The sequence below is a fragment of the Streptopelia decaocto genome (genome assembly GCF_964273445.1).
Source record: "Streptopelia decaocto genome assembly, chromosome: 2".
Lineage (NCBI taxonomy): Eukaryota > Metazoa > Chordata > Aves > Columbiformes > Columbidae > Streptopelia > Streptopelia decaocto.
In genome coordinates this window covers 115,599,452-115,620,373 of record NC_138655.1, presented here as the reverse complement: position 1 = coordinate 115,620,373, position 20,922 = coordinate 115,599,452, and the positions used below count along the sequence as shown (strand labels likewise).

Genomic DNA, 20,922 nt, shown 5'->3' with positions numbered 1-20,922 from the left:
AGCACAGACAACTTCAAACAAAATGCAACACAATTTATGCTGTGCTAGAGCTGCCCTTTGGCCACAGAGAGAAAAGTACACTTAGCTCCTTGCCAGGCTCAACCATCTTCTGCTTCTTGAGTCACACCAAAAGACACAGGACAGAAAAGCTGCAAGCCTACAGGTAAGTGGTGGGGAGACAGACTGACAGTACACGCAGATTAATCGGGAACAGGTAAGAATTAGACAAACAGCATGAACATGACTTCTCAGAAGAACTTTGCGGTGACATCAGCTGAGAGGAGGACAAAGCAGCACTGTCCCATGGAAGTAAGAGCAATTCCACTAACATTTCAGAAGTGTGAAGGTTGTATTTGTCCTTTGAAATACTGTATTTCAATAACTACGAAACTCTCCCAGAACACTTTTTACAGGAAGAGGGACTACCTGAAATCTGATTTAAAAAAATCAGTTGTGGGGGACAGGAAAAATAAACAGCATTCAAAGCTCAGATTAAGCTTCTTTCCTCAAAACAAAGCAATCTTTCTGAACTCCCTCTGACCAATGCCTCTGTCACCTCTGGTCCTTTGAGTACTACTAAATCTGCTACAAGGGATTTTATAGAACTTCATTAACCCTGAAATATCCTGAATTTATCCTTATCACCTATGTGTGACTTGTGTTTCAAAAAAAGGCCACTTTACCATACTCAGCAGCTTAACATACTGGAACCAGTTTGTCACTGCGCTACTCCAGGTGTGATAAATTCACCAAGTTACAAGACTTTCCTGCTACCTCCCTGACACATTATAAAGGTCTATCCTTCAGTCTGAATGAGTAGCTTATAACTGTCATAAAATTAAACATATTAAAGCAATCAACATAAGTCTGCATAGACTGCGTACAACAATAAACATTTCTAAAAACATCGGCCATGTTTCAGTGCTTACATTCAGAAGAGCCACATTTGCTTTTTTCAGATCAGGAATATATTATTTAAAACTGTGACACATTTCAAGTTCTACAAGAAGATGATGAAACAAATACAAAATGTAAAACTCACATTCTTCTTTTTATTTTCCCTAAGTGTTTATGAAAGACTCTTAAAATGTGAAGTCCTACTTGCCCAAAGACAAATCCAACTATGTACAACTCCAAGTACTCCAAGGGACAGATAACAGGTTTTTGTTGTTTGGGTTTTTTGTTTGTTTGTTTTGTTGTTGTTTTGTTTTCCTTTTGGGGGGTGAGGTGGTTTCTGTGTGTGTTCTTGTTGTTTTGAGGTTTTATTTGTTTGTTATACCACACACAGTAGAGAATGCTATCTTAGGACTTAAAAAGTAAGTTTAATAACTCTTGCCTTCCAGAAAGCAAATAAAAGGAAATTTGCATCTATCATTTTAACCAGAGGTCTTTGAGAAATTATTTACTGGTGAGCTGGTTGTATTTTGCATACACTTAGAGGGAAACACTATTTACACAAAAGCAAGCCATTGGTTCTCTGTTGCAAGGCTCTTTGCACATATTTTTGTTAGGATTGCATCTATGGTGGAGGACAGTGAGACACACAACAGATTTACCCGACCCTAGAAACAATCTAGTCCTGTTTGTACTGCCTGGGAGCTAATAAGCCCTGCAGGGACACGTGTGCCTCTTTCAGCCTGAAGACCATCAGTCAGCTTGGTAGGACCTGGTATAATACTGCTCCATGGCCCTTGTGACTGCAGACTGTTAGCTCTACTGCCCAGAACAGGTATTCCCTAAGCAAGAGGTACAAACAAAAGCACTCTGATGGGCTTAAAGATTCTGACCCACATTTTCCAGCCAATGCAACCAATGCATTGGTCTGCAAAGGGAAAGAAAAACCTTGGAAGGAGGTCAGAACATCTGGCAGTCAATGCAAAAAGGGTCTCTCTTGTACAAGTGTTCTCAGCCTCCCACCAGCAGGCAGAGACAGGTGGGAGACAAGCAGACTCTCTCATCTCTTCATTCTTGGGAATTGTTTACCCAAATCATCTGTGATCCTTCACACTCTTCAGTTCAGAGTTAATTAAACAGATACCAGACCAGCTGGCAAGAAGTACAGGCAAATGCAATTGAGTGAATGGAGCTTTGATTTGTCCCTGGAACAGTGTCTTGGCCCAGGAGGTTGGTCCTTCTCTTTCTGTGAAGCCGGAAAACTGGCCATGGCAATGCTTCAAGAACATTCAAGCAGATGCCTGTCACAACAGTGAGGGGATTTTAGCTACTAAATTTTAAACCATTTATTTTATGTAAGTGGATAAACTTATTCAAACATTAATATGCTGGTGAGGATAATAAAGATTTCAGCCATCTAAAGTTCCCTTCAGATGAGCAATAAAGCTTTTGCAGTACTATCCGCTAGATAGGTAAGTACCCTTATAGATATATTTAACAGGGGCCAACAGCTACGAAGAATGACAAACAATTACCCCAATGTCAAATGCCAATGTGCTTCATTGCTATGTTCTGCAAGTAAATAAGAAACAAATTTATTATCAAATTTGCTAGCGAAGAGGTATAGTGGACTGGAGATACAAACATCACATTTGCCCAAAGCTTGGAACAGAGGAGAATACAGTAGTATCATCCTTATATACCAGGGAGAGAGGAGAAAAAGGAAAGAGGAGCACGTTCTCCTTTGGTCTAGAAAAACAAGAAAAAAGGGTGAAAAAAATTGCACTTCATCCTCCTCCTTCTACTACTTCACAACCCCAAATTTGGGATAATTGATTTTTTATAGCCTAAATTTAATCAAACATTACAAATGTGTTAGATGATCAAATGAGATATTCCTACTGAATATAAATTCTGAGACACTTTCAACTGTAAGTCACCACCTGCAACTTTCTCTACAGCAATTTACTGCATGGTATATGGACAAATATTTTATTATGGATTCCAAGTAATAGCAATCATAGTATAAATCAATGTCCAGGAAAAAAAAAAATACATTTTACATATTTGTTTGGCAAATCCTTGTGATGAGTCCAGGAAAAGCAAAAACAAAACACAAACCAACACCACACAAACTCATCCAAAGTATTTATAGTACAACCTGCAATGTCAGATGGGTCTTGGCTTTTTTGTTTGTTTCTTGCATAAGACAAACATTAGCAGGCAAAGTCCTTCAAAGACTGCTTCACTGTTACTATTTTAATAACAAATTCACCTTTTTGCAACAAAGGCTAATGACAGATTATCCACCAATCCTAGCGGAAAACAGCTAAAGTAGGGGAAATCTTAGTATTGTCCACTATATGCATGTTTGCAATCACCTAAAATCTGCCTTTCAAGGGACAATTTCATTCTTTATCATTAATATTCAAGTAGCAATTGCAAAGGAATGGGTAAAAGATAGAGATGTAATTCCAATTCTCTAATTATGAAAGATACAGGTATGTAATGAAGGCTAAAGTGTTTCATAGAAAAGGTTCATTTTAGCTAACAGACACAAAAATGGTATTTGATTTGCATCCAGCCCAAGGAAACTAAAAACATTAAGACCATCGTAAGTAACAGGGCTTCAATAAAAAGCTCAGGATGCCTAAAAATCTTAATTTTTGAAGTGTTAGTACCTCAGGGGTGGTTTGGTGGGATGATGGTTCCAAAAACATTAACTTGAACTGAAACACATCTCTATTTTTTTAAGCTGCAGACTCCCTCCCAGTGAGTATTCAGTCATACTTGTTTGATGAAAATCAGTATATAACTTCTTATTCCTTCAGAAGCCCTGAAGACACAACACTGCTACACTGAAACACAGATGGTTTTATTACTTCTTGTGCAATATTTTACAAAAAAATCTAATTACTCACAGTCATGCAACCCTACTAGTGATGAAAAGGCTGCACAAGCAATACTTCCCATCTCAAAAAAGCTGCTGGGAGTTTAATACAGCAGTGAGGCATGAAATTGAACAAACTCTGTTCAACTTTTGCAGCAGCAGTCAAATTTGCAGAGTTACTATTAAGGCATTATAGAACACATTCTATAAGAGAACACCAACAAATGGTAAACATGGGACTTCAAATAAGCATTTTTACATTTAAGCTTTTTGAACTAGGTGTACCTTAACGGGTCTCATTCAGCCAAATATGATCACACCTACTGCACCTCGCTAAACTGCTGGCAGTAAAAGGCCATGAAGCCACCTCTCTCTGTTCCTCAAGCTAAGGCAGCGAGAGATTTGGGAATCTATTCTGGCATCACACAGAAGAGCTTCAAGACCCCATCTCAAGACACACAAACACACTGCAGCAAGATGAGTGCAATTTTTCTGCCCCTATCACACACTTCATGAGCCAAGGAAGAGGCTGCTATGAGTACCATATTACAAGCCTAGAGCCAGCTGAGACCTTCCCAACACATGGAGAAAGTTCCTGCAGCCACAGTGCTCTACACCAGCAGCCAGGATCACTGCAGTGCTGACGGCATCTGGGTTCTGGTCCTCAGGAAACATCAGGCTTTTCTGTTCTTAATGGTGGCTACTCATCATACCCCCGAGAGGGCCACTCTGTTAAGCTTCCCTTCCAGTCAGTTTTTGGAGTAATTTCACCAGATTTTGCAAAACATGGAGGGGATAGGACATCCTGCCAAATGATTCTTGCCAGGAACCAATATCAGCTTTTTAATAAACTATCATCAGGGCTAAGCACAAGCTTTGTTAAAAAATAATCCTTCATTGCCTTTTCTGACATCAACAGAGTAATTATATAATGCAAATGTTCCATAATAAACACCATTGTGTTGTTTATTATGGCCATAGAAATAGATTTACTGTCTCAAACTCCAAAACTGTGACAGTATGTGCAATCTTCTAAACATTTGCTTATCCATTAAAGTGAACTTTAAATATTTTTCTAGGAAGCACATCATGTGCGATCAAACCAAATGAGTCAGTATATAAAAACTCACAAGCCAGACACAAAAACAAACACTTACCATAAATAAAAGCTTTGCAAAGCAGTGAAATACTTGGAAACAAGCAAGGAGTTCAAAAAGAGAGAAGACCCTTACAATACTTATCATATGTATCAATAGACAGATCTATTCAGCACTCGCACATAAACAGCCTCCTCTGAAATTTGCTCCAGAGAAATAAGTTCCCTAAACTGGAAATCATCTACAACATCTATAAAATGTACCACAATACCCTGATTTTGAGAATAATCTACATGATGAAAGATGATTGGCAAATCATCACGGTACGATCCCATGTTTCAGGCTTATTTGGTTTTAACCCAGCTTTCTAATTTATCTTTTTATCTCTGCTACAGAGAATATTTTAAATGGAAGTAATGGTGGAAATGGATCTGTAACATCTATTATGCAGCCAAAGGTTTACTGTTAACCCAGAAAAGGCTGTGCTCCATTGCTACTGGACAGTTACCTCACGTAAGTCAGTACAACGCATTAGAAACAGTGTAAATAACACGGGCTCTTCATAAACAGCTTTCTAGATTGCTATATAGCTTTTGATCTATGCCTAAGAAGCTCTACTGGCCAACTATTAAGAGATGCAAGGGAACAAAAGGTATTATTTTCTCAGCTTCTTCATCTAATTCCATGTGTTTTCAGAGACGACCACCAGCAATAAAGGGCTTGATTTCATCTATCCCCTAAGTAAATTGCTTAAGTTGAAAGAGAAAAGTCTGGGAAGCTCTTTATATCCTCAAACTTTTCTTTTGCATTCCCCAAAGTCCTAATTATAAATTGGTTAACATATGCAAACATAACGTATCTGGTGCTGTTTTACTCAGAACATGACAACATTGAAAGATAACTGCTCCTAAACCACAACATTTTCTAATTACAAATATCTGTGGAGGATGTTTGCTTTTCCAAGACTGGCAGCATATTAAAAGATAAAGTGCTTGTGATTTCTGTCACCTACTCTCTGACTGCTTCATGAAAGCTAATATCCATTAGCTGTTTCAGTCTCAACTTCTTCTACACTAGGCACCTACAACGTAAGGTGATGGAATCAGATTCCCAAAATGCAAAGACAACTGCATATGTATCTTGGAGTTGTAATGCCTCACTGTTCGGTTTTTACTTTTCAGAAGAGACCAAGTCTTAACTTTAAGTCCCCCACGCTAAGTGCTCTTACCTCAAATGAAAGTATTTGTTTGCAAGTGAATAAAGAAATCCATAACACTGAAGAGGAATTTCATCCATGCAAAGCCAGCTGAGCTAGATTCATAAACCATACAAGAGGCAGCCAAATTGTGTGAACATAAGCAGCATAAACTGAACATCAGCAGGATAAACTGAACAGTCTCTGATTTCATAAGATAAGTGGCTTCTGCGATTTTCTTTCTTCTTCCTTCTTCCCTCTCTTATCCCCATCTAGTCCCAATCACCATTACAAAGCATTGTAAAATGCTGAAGTAAACAAATCAAAGGAAAAATCCCGCTATACTGAGCAAGTTAAATGGGGAGACAAAGATATAATGCTCTGACAAATCTCTGAGATTATTCTTCTGCAGCAAACACAAGTATTAGAAGATTTTTTTCACTGAATGAACAAAAGCATCATAGCTGTTTCCAAAATGCCTACCTGTCCACATATGCTGCAAATACGTACTGCTGATTTACTCATCACATTAATGGTAATTAACGCTAATGTTAATAATTTATGCTAAAGCAGCAATGTCTGCCATACCAAGATAACATATATTTTTAAGATCATTATTTCTGCTTAAAGGGGTGACATCAGTCACATTCTCCTTTTGCAACATTATCCTCTTTGCTAGTTTATTCAAAGTAGGTGGTGTTTGGCCAGGACTGTTTGCGTAGAAGAACATTTTAACGCAAAGACCTGTTGTTGGGAATTCCCTGCTCAAAGGTCTGCAAGACTGCTTAACTGCTGAATCGCAGTATTTCCAATTGCCATTCCTAGCAGGGGTCACTACAGAGTCCAAGGCATACCTTACTTAAGACAGCTATTGTAAACGTGAGACTGGAGGGGAATTTTAAAACCAGCCTATGTTATCATAAAAAGTGCCAATGTTATCAACTTAACCATGGAAATGTACTCCTGAAAAGTGCACAAAGTGAATTTCTGTTTTCAGGTTATGATAGAGTTGCTGCCCTTTCTTTTATGAAACCGAGTCCTAAGTTGATTAAATGGGATGCTGCAGCTTTTTACATTACCCAAGGGCAGAAAGGCTTTGCTCTATTATGTCTTGAACTGCTTCCTCAATTGATTAAAGACAAATTAAATTTATATTACTGCAGGCCAGGAGAACACTTTTTGGTCATCACAGACTGTGCTAAAGACTAGAATAGTATTTTGTTTGATTAGAAAGAAAAACTATTCCTTCTTGTGCTACTAATGCTTACGTTTTGTCCTCACTTTTATTCAGAATGCAACAAGAGAAAAATACCAGCCTGGAACTAAATTAAGAATATGTCAGACAAAGAATTTAAAGACTATTCCTCCTTATACCCAATACAAAATATTAAAACCACCTTCCAGCAGTTACTTACAGATAACTGGTGTTATCTAAGCCAGAAAACCTGTCACAGTTGGCTGACAGAACTGCCATCCATAAGGCTTGGTGTCTTACACTATTCCAAACACATGAATGTTAATTCAATCTAAGTGTCCAGCCTTTCTGAAACGGGGCTGCTTACAGGTTCTAAGCTAGTTTTCCAAATCTCAAGTTTGCGTCTTTGGAGAGCTACAAGTCTTGCCTGTATTAATGGCAAGGAGAAAGGTGTATGTTCAACTTGTTATAAACCTCTTATTCCCAAGGTTGTCCTCCTCTAACTTCTCACCTGCTCTGGCACTCCAAAAGTACACTTTGCTAGTGTGGCTGTGCTGATTAGTATTCCAAATACTAATAGTGTATTATACTAATACACTATTAGTATTATATATAGCTTCATATAATAATAAATCAAAGTTTACAGGATAAAATAAAGTCCAGATGGCAAAAGGAAAAACAACGATCAGGCTACTGTCCTTTGCCTGCTGGGAAACAGACAATTCAGCAGTCCTGGACTGATACATAAACTGCTTAAGATATCCTTTTTTAAACTTAAAGCCACTCAATGTTACACAAATTCACCATATAACAAAACCATCAATTCACAGCTTGTACTGGCTGACAAGGTTTTAAGTCAGCATTAAAGAACCGTTCTCCAAAACTGAAAAGTGTAACATATGAAAGGGAACAAATAAAAATGCACAGTAATTTTATTTAGTTATTTTTTCTTTATCTGGATGACCAATTAGCTATATGTGAAACACAAATTCACATTCCATTCTTCCACACTAAATGCAGCTACCTGTAATAATACAACAGTGAAAAACCAACACGCAACATTTATGAGGCAAACAAACTTCAAATGGTATCTTATGGCATAGAACAGATTTCTTTACTAGTGACAAAATTATTTGCATTACAGCCTCCTAAAAAGAGATACTCCATACCTGTCACACAAGTGTTTGACTATTTTAATATTAGTCCACAATCCATTAAAATAAAGTTTTCAAAAGACAGAGTCACAGGTGACATCTTACCATGAGCTGAACTGACATCAATTGAAAAGACAGTTTTGTTCTTTTGTGTGACCAAGGTAATGGAAGATGGCTGCAGGATTAACTTCAGGATGACGGGTGACTGACAGCCTAGATGCAGTTACAAAGCAGCTTTTAAAATTAATCACATTTTCAAGATTTCTACTAGAAGCACACGAGTTTATTTTATTTTCTTATACAGGAAAGCAAATGAAAAAAAAAAAAAACAAAACACAACAAACAAATAAACACTCCCTTCCCCCCCAAAAGAAACCCAACAACAACAAAAACAACCCTCCTGCATGTCCATAGGACCACAGTGACAATACTAAGGCACCGCCCTCCTATTAATAACAAGCCTTCCAGCACAATACAATGGTTCCCTCCCTCCCAGTGTCACACTCAGAGCAAAATTAGAATGTCCATCATGCATTCATGAAAACTGAGAGGGGGGAAAAGGAGAAGATGCCACATTATCAGCCACCCTCACTGACAAATGCTACAGTAGCCAAGAGAGATAGTATAGACTGTGTTGTTATGTCTCACCCAAAGTGTTTCTTAACAGCAGAAAATTTTGGCTAAATTCCTGTCACCTCCAACATGCTTCTCTTTTAATTGCTTCTTGATTTAAAGTTCTTTTGATTGAGATGCAAACATTGAGTTCTGTGCTGTTTCCAAACTATTCCACTTCCAAAGTGCTTGACAAAAACTAGCTAAATTCAGAACAAACTTTCAAGCTGGAAGTGCTGCAGTAACACACCACCATTTGCAGCCTATATCCTCCAATATTTACTAGACAAATCATAATACCAACAGTACCAAGGACCACAGCTCATTTGCCATAAGGCTGGCTAGGTTTACAGCTTTGCAATACACCAAAGAACCATGTTAATGAAAGCCTACCATGAGTTCTGTAGATACAAATCCTGTTGTAAACCAGCTTAATACAGAGATTCATATATATTTTTTATGGAGTCCAGACAGCAGTCAACAGTAACAGGAAAATTATTTTACTCATTCTAAATTTTATTAAGTACCATAGAGTAAATTTTTTTTATAAAAAGTATGTTTGAGTTTAGTTGCTTTCAGGAGAATTTTAAGTCATAACTAGGAGGAGAATCAAAGGATTAAAGCAATAAAGGAAGAAAGGTATAAGCAAATATATTGACCAACTATAATCCATTCCAATGAAAAATAAAGGAACAGGCTGTTACACAGTCTTCTCTGATGTGCAGTTCAAAGACTTGCTCTGACCTCAGACACAAAGCCAAATACACACTAACTACAAATACAGGCAACAGTAGGCAAACAATTTACCCCAAGTTCAATTACAGTGAAAAGTATTACTCTGTACTAACTGCCCATATGTTAGCTTCTACCCCTAAGCAAACATGAAGCTCCTTATTTTACAGCTGTTCTGGAGAACCTGAAGGATGAGGTGTTAAGTGAATACAAACTCACCATGGCAATTTGTTAAGATTCACCTTCACCTCCACTGATTCAGTAGTTTGAGGCAGATCCTGTGACACACTCTCTAAGCTTGAGCATAATGAACAAAACACCTGTTTTACTCCTCATATAGCAGCCTTACCTTGTCTAAGTGCCCCTTCCACACACTGAACACTCGTTTGCCATACAGATTCTGACAGGCTTTCAGTTCTTCATAAGCTTCAGAAAGCAAATATCAGCAAATATTCAAAAGGCACCTTTTGATAATCAAAAACACAGACAGTAGAGAGCTGCACATTGGTTTCAGTGCCCAAAGGCAACCCAGTTTCACAGCAGCCCTCTGCCACTCTGCCACCTTCCTGTGCTGCTACTTCACAGCTGTTCTTGGTTCTGCTCCCAACTGAAATCAGAGAGACTTCATTGTCTATGAAGAACAGAGAATGAGATTCTGAAAGTAAACAAAGACTTTCCCTTGATTCACCAACAATATTTCCTCTTGAAATACAAACATCAACAAATCCAATTTCCACACAATATTATTTTCCTTACATCTAGTATCTCTGAAATATTATAATACTTTTTAAGAATGTTTACTGCTTTGTAGGTAGAAGCAGAAGTCTTTCCCTTTTGCAGACATTAGTGCTTCTTAAACATGCACTTTTGAACATCCATAATGCATGTGTTTCTCAAAAAAGTATTAAGTCAAACCTCAAATTTAAATGACAGGTCATATTTCAGATTGACAAACTTCATCACTATGAGCATTATCTCTTATTTTCCTGAAAGCCAAAGGTGAGTATATTCAAGATAGGAAGCTATACAGCTTCAGATTGATCCATCCAGACTGAGGCAGCCACGGACAGGTCTACAGCATGTTGCTATAGAAACTCACAGTAAAACCGTTCCCTTCTGGCAACAAGAAAAAACAAATTTTAAATATAGTACTTCTTCCAAAACTGTAAGACTTCACACATATTGATTACAACTTTGTGAATGTTGTATGGAAATGCATTTAGAGCATCCCTGTACTGTAAACTCTAATATGAAGAATAAGCCCTGAATAAGTTATCTTATGTGACCCTTCTTTTCATATTTATTTACAAGTTTTACCATAACTTGGGAAAATACTACAAATTGTACTACTATAGTAACACCGGAGTAGAGAAATCAACACTTAAGGTAGACTTGGGCATGCATAGATAACAACTGTAAACTGGTAGATCTTGACCTGTGAAATTACACCTAAGCTGGATAAAACCACACTCCTTCAACAAAGCCATATGTTTCTTACAGCATATCCACAAACATTTTAATAACTTCTGTAATTGCAGTAATCAGTAATTGACTTCAAGTACTACAGTAACAGCCAACAGTTGTCAAACACAAGCCCATGAAGTTAAGAGTATCCAGGAGGTGGGTCACCCATTGCACAGTATTCATTTGGTTTTTCCAGCTTTGGATTTAAACCACACTTCCAAGGTGCAGACCCCTTTTCCAGACTTTTGTCCTCTGGATCAAGGCCCTGAAATTCAACTGTCCAGGACCTGACACTTGAGCGCTTTCACATTCTTCCCAGTAATTTAAACTGGTTCCTGGAAAGTCCCCTTTCCAGGCGCTACTGCTTTCAGCTTTATCTTCAGAAGCATCAGATTCTGAATAAGACACTTATTTCCCTTCCAAAAAAATTTTCACTTTAGATAGCACAATACATACACTGATCCAGCCATTTCATGCATCTCTCCTTGATTCCTCAAAAAGAAAAAAATTAGAAACCTCATAAGAATATTTCTTCTGCTCTCCAGCATCCTGATTCTTTTGGTATCCATGAGGGTGTCCTAACTGTCCATCCTATTAACAAAACAAGCTTCTTTAACAAAAGGATGAATGTTTTAGTGATTATCTGCTAGATAATGTTTTTTTCTCTCTCAGGCTAATTATTAACCCAGCATTGGCTACATGAGACGAGGAAATGATCACTTTTAGTTTGCATATTGGCATTTTGGTCCAGTCCATCAGTAAAAAGACAACAGACACACAGTAGATGAGCCCAACTTTCAATGTGGTGTTTCCCCAGATCCAGCTAACCTCTACAAAATCAACAACTCTGAATTCATAGGGCAATGGGGGCCAGAATTCAAGCGGTCCATGTGATTCGTCCTCAAAGCAAGATCCAGAAAGTGATGGCATTCAGACAGAGCTTTAAATACCCTGTCTTTAAAACCTGTAACACAGATTCTACAGTTTCCCTGTCAACCTCTTTCCTCTGAGGATTTCCTCTATCCATCCATGAATATCTGTGCATTTTTGCCATGAACTAACATTGACTTTATTAAAGAGGTTTCTGATAAATTAGTAGAGATTAATATGTTTAACAAGATTAGTATTGCGTTTCTTCAGGAAAAAAAAAAAAAAAAATGAAGCATTTTCTCTGCAAAAGGCTCTTAAGATTTAACATTTTCAACAACTGTCTTTGGCGTGATTAAATTGTACAGACAATTGAGTTCATACTAAAGAGAAGATCCTTTCCCCACACTGCAGGGCTAGTCAGAGGAGAGAATATTATTCCTGAAAGTCATATTTAACAGCTTAGGCTCTTCATACACAAGATAACGGAGATTAAATATTGATTTTACATTATAGCTATTCATTATGACTGGCACACTCACTCCTTTTAGCTAAACTATGGTCGTTAATTTGATTAGTCATAACCCATGACAAAGACCAAGTCACCACAAAAAAGCCTGCATTAAGTTTTATAACGTGTCTGCAACATCATACTGCTTCCTTTATTAAATAGTTATCCACAGGTCATGCAAGTTTGGCACAGTGTATGTGGCATGTCCAGTGTTGACAATGTTAGCTGAAGACATTTCTTTCTATACTGATTTCTCTAATATTCCCTACAATTAGGCTTTTTCTTTTTGCACTGTTTTACAAACATCACCTCTCATGTTTCTTCGTGCTTGGTTCGCTAGCATCTCCCCTCAGTTGAAACTGCATTTGTAAAGACACTTGCAAAAAATAAGCCAAAATTCACATCTGGAATTGCCTGTACTAAAACACTTGGCACAAAATTCAAGAATGACAGTTTTGGGAATGGGGTCCTGAATTTGCCAAATAACTTCAGAAGTTCCATCCATGCTTTCTCTATAACATCTTCATGGCATTCAAATAACAAGGACAACCACAGAGTGGGTTCCCATTATGCTCACAAGCATGTACAAGTAAGATGCACAGAACTGTTTTCTGAAGCACCTAAACATAAGCTGCTGTTTGGAAGTACTCAGGCATTTTTGCCCCTCAATTATGCAGAAAAAAAAATGGACTGAAAACTATAACTTAAACATGTGAAAGTTCTTTGCTTCTAAGGCCAGATTCTTTCCTCTGCCCTGATTTCTCTCATGTAAAGCATAAACTAGGTCCTACCCTCTCATCAACTGCAATCACTTTCCCTGCTTATAGGTAGAGCAGGGACAATGCTGAGTCAGCAGAATTTATGCACTAGCTTTGCTCCAGGACCATCAGGTGTTAGAGCAGGGAGTTTTGGATAAATCAAAGAAAGACAGGGTGCAGACGCTAAAGTAAATGCTGTTGCTGCACATGAAGTGAGATGTTGCATCATTGCTGAGATACCTACTGCCTTGCCTAATCCCAAACATGGCATTATTTGTCAGCAAGCAGCACACTTGGATCAACCTTTCCTGGTATTAGCAGCAAGTAACAGTTTCTAAATGCATTTTAAAGTGCATCCTTATCGACTCTGCAGCCAAAACAACCATTAGCTATCTGGCTTTCACACAGAATTCATTCGGGTCACTACCTGTTTTTTGATGAGCAACTTATCCTGACCTGAGCATACAGCTAAGGAATATCTGTTAAAACATTAAACACTGCTGTTGAGAGAGGGCTACACAGTAACAGTGTAAAGCAGCTAGTACACAGATGAAGTTACAGGAAACTCTGAATCCTGCCAGCCTGTATGAGCTAGGAAACAGGTTTCTTTGCATCTTGGAACATTATGTAACAAAATTGGTGCTAATCTATAAATAAAGATGTCTTGCTATTAATCTTTGTAATGAACCCTTACTTCCAGGAAACAGCTGTACTGTCCTAGATATGTTTTAATCTTGTCTTATAAGCCAAAGCAGTAGCAGAATAACATATTAACTTGCAGCTATGATTCTAATGAATCATTCATTGCTCTCAAAAATAAGTTTAGACAGATGAGTGCTAAACTTATGACAGCTCAGCAGAGCCTTGCACTGGAGAAGTGAGCAGCTGTGTTAACCTGTGAATCACAAAGAGCACCTTTCTCAGAGGAGTAAACTGCTCTAAGACCTTTTATCACAGGGAGAGAATATGTGTGTCGGGACAGCCTGTAAAGAAGTGCTAGCCTTTCTAATTAGCAACAGTGTGGTCTTGCTCTCAAGTCTCATGGGCACAAGGAGGGATATGATGTAGTATGTTGCAGCCTCCTTCTCTGAATCCCTTGAGCAGTTAATGACCAAGCACAGGAACCAGAACAGTGCCCATCTACCAATTTAAAAAAAAAAAAAAAAAAAAAAAAAAAAGAGAAATAAAAGAAAGAGTAATGGCCAGGAATGTTCTTTCTGCTCTCCCCAGATTGTTCATCAGAGAGAAGGGCAGGGAGGCCGACCTTATGAAATCACGTTGAGCAACAAGATGTTGATCAGAAGTTCACCTGGTGGAACTCTAAAGCTTGTGGAGATGATGAGCCAATCTCCTGTTCCTTCCTCATTAGGAAAAGAGCTTTAAAATGGTTTTGTTTGGAGGCAAGGCCATAAGGGAAGATAGACAGGGTTTTCTGGTTGATTTTTGTTTGATACAAGCCTGCCACAAGAAAGAGGAAAAAGAACTGACATGCAATGGATAGCTATCCAAATGTCTGACTTGGCATTTTGCCAGTTTGATATGAGTCATACAGACAATATTTCCATGAACAGAGGTTGGAAGGAGTTTATTTTATCCACTACAAGACCCATGACACATGCTGTGAACATACTGAAGTCTTCTGTAGTCTGACAAGAAAAAGCGTCAAACTGGTTTCTGGGTTTTGTCAGGTACAAGAAGTTATTTCTTAAGAAGCCTCTCCGTGAGTCTACTCATGCTGCAATGGACTACACTACAAAAGCAGCAGAAAGAAAAAAAGCAGGTAAAAGCAACTCTCTTAATTTCATACGTTTCATCATCTTCTACGCAAGGCTCTATTCTAGTCCCTTACCAATTGTTCGGCTAAAAATAAATTAAAACCACCAGATTGGAGAGGGCCCTCCAGTGAACACACATGCCTCTCTTTCTGCGAACAAAGCATTGCTGGAGATTTGATTATGAATCACTGCAGTTTTTTACCACAACTGAAAATGTGACTGCATAAATAAAGACAGAAAACATGATATTCACCAAGCCAGCTATGAAAGACAACATCAGGCAAGATGTGGTGATGTTTCCGCCTGTGACAGAGCACTGGAACAGGCTGCCCAGGGAGGTTGTGGAGTCTCCTACTCTGGAGGCATCAAGACCTGCCTGGACGCCTTCCTGTGTAACCTCATCCAGGTGTTCCTGCTCCAGCAGGGGGATTGGACTAGATGATCTTTTGAGGTCCCTTCCAATCCCTAACATTCTGTGATTCTGTGTGGGCGACAGTCAATTCTCAATGCTTCCCTTGTGCTGTTCCAGTGATCCCACATAACTGCATTAGGCGATTAACATTTTATCATCACATGTCTATGTGGTGGAGGAAGGTCAGTAATTTTTCCTTGTAAATACATTTTTCCAAGTGATTAAGAGCAGTGCTTTAATCAAAAGAGAACCGTGTCCCCTGAAAAGAAACCATTTTCATCCTTGCCCCAATGCAAGTTTCTATGGTTTATTACTACAATACCACCACACAAATGGCTGATTCAGCATTCGCAATAGCGATGGGAATTTTTGTTAGCCAATGGCTATAGGAAGATGGCTGCTGCTGGCAGCTGATCAGCACTTGAGGCCTTTCTATGCCTGCCCCCTTTTCCTCCTTCTAACTTTTCTTCCTTTGCAGTCATTGTTAAATCCAGTATCAGAAAAGCCATCTTTTAACCTGTCCACGTGGCTAAAACATAACAGGTTGGGAACATATTGCACAATAAAACGATCCACCTTTTTTTTTTTTTTCTGTAAAATGATAATTTCACTTATTAAAACACCCTGACTTCTCAGCAGTCCTGAAACAAATGAGCCAGCATGTTTATAAATACAGTGGCAACTTTAAAAACAAAGCCAAAGGGGGAACTGATTTTACCGACAGCAGAGAAGAAGAACAGTGGTACATTTAGACAGCCTGGAAAATTTAATACACAGGCAGTAAATGGAAACAAATGAAAGGCAGCAATCTCTTTTATACATCTGTTTATGTAAAGAGTCCTATCTCACAAGCACACATTTGGCCTTGTAAATTCTTGTAAGCTATCCTCTGCCATTTCTTAAAAATACACACCAAAACCACACAACTGCAGATACGACAAAGTAGTTATGCACAGCAAAATGTTAAAAGTTCAACCCTCAAAACAGTCCAGTCTTCTCCATTGCTGACATTCTGCAGATGCATGAAGCCTGAAATTCAAGATTAAGAAAATTAGTCCATGAGTAAACAAGCCATTAGTGTGTCCAGTCAACTTGCTCAAAAAGCCAGCGATGATGATTAGTGTCCCAGTAGCCCAGAGACAGCCTGCAGAGCTTCTGTGGCAGCAGTGACACACACAAGGTTGTACTAGCACAGCCTGGTCCTGAGCACAAATACAGAGCGACTCACACCAATTACCTTCCTAATTATGCCAGATCTGCCTGCTTTGCCGACTGCCACTGATTCACAGAAAATCAAGCCCATCTATTTACAAGTCTGTGTTATAATTTTAGCCTCAGTGACTCTGGCTGATGGCACCAGCATTGGAGTAAATAAAAATATAACACTAGTGCCAAAGAACAAAACCAACACATACTCAAAATAGAAAGATTATGGGTGAGCAAGCAACAAAGAACAGTAAATATTATTAATCTGATACCAGGCTGAGCGCCAGAGCAAAAAAAGAAACTGAACTGATACGAAGCAATAAGGCATAATAAATCAACCACATTAACCACTATTTACATACTGTTACCTTATTGTCACCTTACTATTTTTAGCCAACTGCGCTTTTTTCACAAAATGTACAAGAAGATCCCGTCTGGTAACACTAACAAAGTTGGGAAAAATATTTAAATTAGAGAACCACTGCTAAAAATTCTCACTGCAGAGAGATTCAAAACAGCTTTGCAGCAGAGAATGGAGATGATCAGCATGGCTTTTCTCTGCACATTCATTATGTCATTTTGTTTACAGAATATGGAAAAATAAATTAACATGTAACAACTGCAATTTTGTAAAAGATATTGGTGTATTAGCTCTAAAACAGTTGCCATTTTACTTCATTACCTTAAAAAATTCATCAGGAGTGAAGACAAACTTCATTGTATTTTAGCATGTTATTTAACTGCTATTTAACTAGCTGCTGCTAGTAAAGCAAAGTTGAAGCTATCAGCCACTTAAAATTTTCCAAGCTTTCATTACTCTCCTGATACAGTGGAAATCTGCCATATATTCCCTTAAGTAGTTCTTGATCTTTAGAAATAATTGCTACCAATGGGAATAATCCAAGAAAGAGATCGATGAAACAACTACTTAAATCTTTGTGAGGAAAAAAAAAAATAATCCAAAAATAAAACTCCGTGCTATAAAAAAATTACAGAGAGACCCTATTTTAAAAAGTACCATCCAAAGAAAGTACCATCCAAAGAAAGTACCATCCAAAGAGTAATGTTGCTACATGGAACTAATTACAGGAAGAAGAAACGTACCTTCAGATATAAATTGGATTGGAATTTATGAATGGTAGTCTAATATAGACAAAATATATGCCAGTTTTTTCTTTTAAAGATTACAATCCTTGACAATACTTCTAAAGTGAAACTATACTGTACCCTTTGACGGCTGATCACTTTCTAAGAACAAATGCAATAGAGCCATAAACATCAATGCAGACATGTGAACTAATCTGCTTTCTCACAGCTTGAAAAATCTACTCTAAAGCAAGGTATAGGTTTTACATATGAATAAACTTACTTATCACATAGTAAGCCAAAAAGAAACGTTGCTACATCCTTCATTTTAACTCTGCATTTTGTAAAAAAAAATTTTAAAAAATATAAAAAAATAGTAGCCCAATGTAAAAAGTCATAGATTGTAAGTCAGAAGTAATGTTTGAACTTCACTGGCAATCTTTAAGGTCATTAAAATTATTTAAATTCATATGTTAAATATCAGCTTATAGATCAGCACTTTGACAGTACAGCTCATTATCTGAAGCACTTCAACATGCTTTGATACTTGCAAAAGTCATGAACTCCACTCAAGGAAAAAAAATTACTTATTCCTATATAAGCTGAGTTGAATTTGTGTGTTTCTCTTACCTTCTGGTGTTTTATCTCCCTTCTCACACCAGTTTTCTACTTGTGGTCCTTCCATTACCAAGTCTCATGGACAGCTTCAGCAGCAAAATGGTAAAATACGAACGCCAGCAAGAAGTTTATCAGTCCAGGCTTTCTGATCAATTTTCTGTGAGTGTGCCTTACATCCTCCCCTCTCCTCCTCTCACTATAGGCTCTAGTTGCACAGAATAGGCCAGATTGCCCAGCATTTGCTAACTCTGGTATGCTCGCTCTAGTCAGATACAACCAGCCACATAAAAAAGCCAGAGAAAGCCCACAAACTCACCTTCCTTAAACTGTTTCTAGAATCTTGTGGCTTTGTTGTGAAAGACTACGAAAAATAATAAGTACAACCCATGGCAAAACAGACAAAAAAAAATCCATGTGCCATCCTCATCCAGTCTTTCCTCCCTGCGGCAAGCTTGCACTACCAATGCAAGCAAGAACTCACAGAGCATGCCAAAATTTAATAAGGCCTATGTTGCTAGCCTTCTTTCTTGTTCCTAATGTTCCAAGTAGTTTCAGAAAATAGTAACAGAAAACTGACAGAGACAGGATTCTGCTCAGTTCCAGCTGCACGTAATATATACACCTAGTTTTATGGTTATCGCAGTCATCTTCCTACTCTGCTGACATCAGCTTAATGCTAAATGATAAAGAAACAGGCGATACATGTGATGCTAGCACGAATGTAAGAGAGTTTTCATTTGCCAACTATAGCCAGAGACTTCAGACTATTCTAAAAAATAAATAATGATACGTTCAAATAAGGTAATAAAAAAATCAGACATAATAATTCAATGAAGTATTGTTGAACCTGCCAGAAAAATATTGTATCTACCAATTCAGATCTCTGTCAGTAGACCCCTTGTCAGAGACCAAAGTTCCTGGGCTGAGAAATTACCTTGCAGTAAGTTCCATTTATTTTCTTCTGAGTTGTTTCTTTTTGCAACCACTTTGTACATAGATTACTAAAAGTAAAGTTAACTTCTCAATACAGTGGATAAAATGTCCCATTGATTATTTTGGAAGAGAGACAGCTTGAACCTCTTCATCTTCAGATGTTCAAATATAGACAAAGTTTCCGCATTAAAGAAAATGAACTGACTACAGCAAGCAAAAACTCCTCTTAACATAAACTTCTGTTTATGTTAAAATCAACCACTAATTAGCGTCTATGCAGGTGACATACACAGATGATTTAGAGACTATTGTAGTTTAGGTCAGGATAGACTATAAACACAAAAATTAATTACTACTCAATAAATTAATAAACGTGGAACAGTCTGGATGTTTATTGCCTCAGTGATAGGAATGATTATTAATGCACAGAACAACACAAACGAGCTGTGTTCTCTGGTTTCCCTGAAAAACAGTTTGTAATAATCCAAACAGATCAATATTTTTAATCACATTTCATTCTTACCTCAGCCTTTCTTCTTCTTTCTTGCGAAGGCTGAAATCTCGCTGAACCACCTGGAGCACATGCTCTGCTTCTTCATCAGTCAAGCCAGAAAGATCCAGTTTTCTCCCCATTATATACCCTGTCCTGGATGTGATTAACTATGAGGAATATCTGAAATCAGAAAAAAAAAAAAAAAAAAAAAGGCAAAATAAACTGAAAGCACTGATAATTTTCCTGAGTGTGTTGAAATCACAGGCACATTTGCCCAACAAAGTTGCTGCCCTAAACATCAGAGAAGCAAATTATTCATATCAGAATTATTTTTCAAGCTCCGTGCACTGAAAGGAATTACTCCCAATTTAAAAAATGCATGCAAAAGAGAAATTATTTGTAATATTCAATAATACTGAGGGGAGATCTCAGTGTTGCCCTCAGCAAGAAACACGTTAAACTAACTCAGGTGAAACCAGGTTTAGACATTTCTTAAGGTTTTATGCCATGACTTTGCAAAACACAATCCCTGGGACTATGTATGAGCCAAGAACATGTTCTCCTGTAAGACTCAAAAATATTTTGTACTACCAATTAAGAAAAGAGGAATTATTTTAAAACATCATTTAAAAAAAGCATACACATTTCAAATGTATTTCCCACAGTGACCGGAAAAAATAGTCACTGCCACCACAAAATCCTTATTTCCCCCCCTCTATGAATGACAATGAAGGAGAAAAAACTAGTAGTCAATATTATGTGTGAATCGAAGGTACTACAAGTTTGAACCAGAGCTTGGTCCATTCATTTCATTAATGAATTATGATATCATCAATTTATTATAATTTATTTTATTGTGACTTTTCTTAATTTTGTTGAATTCTAGTAAGTTCAGTTATCAGTATTAATTTCTGTAATTTGATTGATATAATTATTTGAGCATAACAATTCGGTCCATCTCCACATTAAACCATGGTTTCAGAAACACAACAGAGCTGCAAAAACTGTGATGAGCTCCTAGCAAGGTATA

At 37.7% G+C, this 20,922-nt stretch overlaps 1 protein-coding gene across 3 annotated transcripts in view; it reads right to left on the bottom strand.

Annotated features, from left to right (window-relative positions):
- MYRIP (myosin VIIA and Rab interacting protein) overlaps nt 1–20,922 on the bottom strand; it is a 220,324-nt gene that overhangs the window by 185,879 nt on the left and 13,523 nt on the right. For 2 of the 3 annotated variants that reach the window (XM_082044877.1, XM_082044878.1), the window contains exon 2: nt 19,923–20,072. In XM_082044877.1, the coding sequence (XP_081901003.1) occupies nt 19,923–20,032 (110 nt within the window). In that variant the 5' untranslated portion in view covers nt 20,033–20,072. Of the gene's footprint in view, nt 1–19,922; nt 20,073–20,922 lie in introns of those variants that run through there. The other variant, XM_082044879.1, reaches the window with a different exon arrangement.